The sequence below is a fragment of the Alnus glutinosa genome, chromosome 14 (genome assembly GCF_958979055.1).
Source record: "Alnus glutinosa chromosome 14, dhAlnGlut1.1, whole genome shotgun sequence".
NCBI classification, from domain to species: Eukaryota; Viridiplantae; Streptophyta; class Magnoliopsida; order Fagales; family Betulaceae; genus Alnus; species Alnus glutinosa.
In genome coordinates this window covers 24738043-24740564 of record NC_084899.1, presented here as the reverse complement: position 1 = coordinate 24740564, position 2522 = coordinate 24738043, and the positions used below count along the sequence as shown (strand labels likewise).

Here is a 2522-nt window from a genome sequence, read left to right as displayed (position 1 = left end):
GGAATTTTAAAAAAGTGGTTCACCAGAATTAAAAAATAATAATAATAATAATAATAATTTTTATCTATTTTGATGAATTAAATTTGGTGAGACTACTAAAAGTACTCTCATAAGTAATTTTGAGGTAACTAGGCTGAATTTAGTGATTTCTTTACTTTATTTAACAAATGCTCTAAACTTTTATTTTTTATTTTTTCCCCAAATTTTTATTATTTTTTTTGTGCGTTGGTTGTTTCTGAAGATAAGGACAGATCGATTTCAAGCCATAAATACAATTTAAGATTATATAAATAAATAACAGATAAAACCCGATTTTGACTCAAAAGTACAATCGGCTAAAATAAAAACCTATTATCCAAACTAAAAGGCAAAAGCCTCATCTACATATCACTGGTTCTGAACATCCCTCTCCACTATCCTCACCGGAAACCCACCTTTCATTTTGGCTGTCAATACCTGAACAAACTCAGGCTCCACACCTTCCCCCACAGCCGGCACCACCTTGAACCTCCTGAGAATCCCCGCCAGCACCCTCTTCATCTGCAAGAAAGCCATCTCCTTCCCCAAGCAAATCCTCGGCCCCGCCTGGAATACTGGGTAAGTATACGCGTCCCTCCCCACGAACCTCCACTGCCTATTCTCCGCCTCGTCCCTCTCCAGCCACCGCTGGGGCTTGAACTCAGCCCAGTCAGACCCCCACAGCGTCTCCAATCTCCCCATCGCGTACGGCATGTACGTCACTCTCATCCCCTTCTTCACCACCGTCCCGTCCGGCAAAACATCGTCGTTCAAGGCCTCCTTCGAGTCCGACGGGACAGGCGGGTACAAACGCATGCTTTCACATAGAGAAGCGTGAGTGTAGACCATGTCTTTGACTTCGTCATAGACAGGCACTTCGGATTTCTCTTTGATTTCCTTGAGAACCTCGGATTCGACATGCGGGTTCTCGGAGAGTAGCCAAAGATACCATGTCAAAGCCGAGGAGGTTGTGTCACGCCCAGCAAGTACGAAGCTTATCACTATGTCGGCCACGAATTTCTCATCCGTGTGGCCGGAGCTCAGGAACCTTGACAAGAGGTCGACGGAATCGAGCGACGCCTTCTCTCTGAGCTCGTGCTTCTTTTCTCTTATTATGTTCTTTGCAAATTCTTGAACTTCTGAGACTGCGATTCTCAGGCGCTTCTCGGACCCAATATTCAACAGCTTCTTGATTTTCCAAACGATTGGGAATGGGATTGGCGCATTGAACCTCTCGCTGCTGATCTTGACACTTTCTTCAAAAGCTTGAGCGAACTTGGTTTCTGGAAGAGAGGGCAAGAGGTAGGCGGGGTCGAATCCGAAAGCGATTTTGCATATGTTATCAAAGGCGAACCTTTGAAGAATGTCCTGGAAGTCTATGACAGTTCCTGTTGCGGCAGCCGAGGAGAGGATAGGGATGAGGCGGTCAGAGAGCTCGGTGTCCACGACGATCTCGACGAACTTGCGCAGAGACTTGGTGTTGAATTCGTGGCTGGCGACTTGTCTTTGTAACTTCCAGGGCTCGCCGTCAACGTTGAAGATGCCTTGGCCGAGGAAGTCTTCGAAGGTTCGGTGGAAATTGTCTCCCTTGCCGTAGTTGTGGAAGTGGGTCTTGAGGATGTGCTGGACGACGGCTGGGTTGGCGGTTAGGACCTGGCGCGTGGCAAAGTTTCGATGGAGGACGTAGGTAGCGGTGGGTGAGAGTTGGAGGATGTCTGAAAGCCATTGAAGACGGCGGTTGCGGTTAGCAAGCACGGCCAAGAATGAACCGATTATAGGGTAGGATCTTGGGAGGCTGATGGTGGTGGAGGGTGGCGGAGATGATTGATTTTTGGGTTTTGAAGCTTTTTGGGTTAGGAAGAGGATGGAAAGTAAGGGAAGAAGGATTAGGAAAAATGAGGCTAGGAGTTGGAGGAAATACATGGCTACGATTTCGATTGCTCTTTTTTTTTAGAGAGATCCCCTCAGCTGGGGAGACTCCTATTTTCTTCTATTTTTAATGAGAGTTGCTCCACCAGTCCACCTACACCTACTTTTTGCACCTTAATGCGGCAACACCTGCTCCACATGGAGGCATGAGCAAAGAAAAAATTAAAAAAAAAAAAAAAAAAAAAAAAAAAAAAAACAACAGGGGATCGAAAACTCCACAGAGGGGCCAAAAACCTCGCAATCGGCCGTGAGAGGAGAGGCCGAAAACCACACGTCCGACTGGAATCCAGGCGTCGCCGGCCAACCCGAGCGTCCCGTGGCTGGAACCCAATAAAAAAGAAAAAGAAGAAGAAAAAGGTGTATCTAGTATAAATTTTTTTTAATTTTTTTTTTTTTTTTAAAAAAAGTGATGTAGGGTTGCCATGTGAGGGTGTAAAAAGGTGGGCGTTAAGTGTAGTATTTTCCAATTTTTAATTGAGTGGAGGCCTCTTATTTTCTTTCATTTTTAAAAGAGAAAGCACTATTTGCAGAAAAACTATCTGACCAACTTGAAAGCTACTTTCCCTTCGTTTCCA

At 45.3% G+C, this 2522-nt stretch overlaps 1 protein-coding gene across 1 annotated transcript; it reads right to left on the bottom strand.

The window, feature by feature from the left end:
• Positions 1-321: 321 nt before the first annotated feature.
• On the bottom strand, positions 322-2047 carry LOC133857858 (cytochrome P450 94A1-like). The gene has a single exon (XM_062293217.1). The coding sequence runs from the start codon at positions 1939-1941 to the stop codon at positions 388-390; it is 1554 nt and encodes a 517-aa protein (XP_062149201.1). The 5' UTR covers positions 1942-2047; the 3' UTR covers positions 322-387.
• Between the last annotated feature and the right edge of the window lie 475 nt (positions 2048-2522).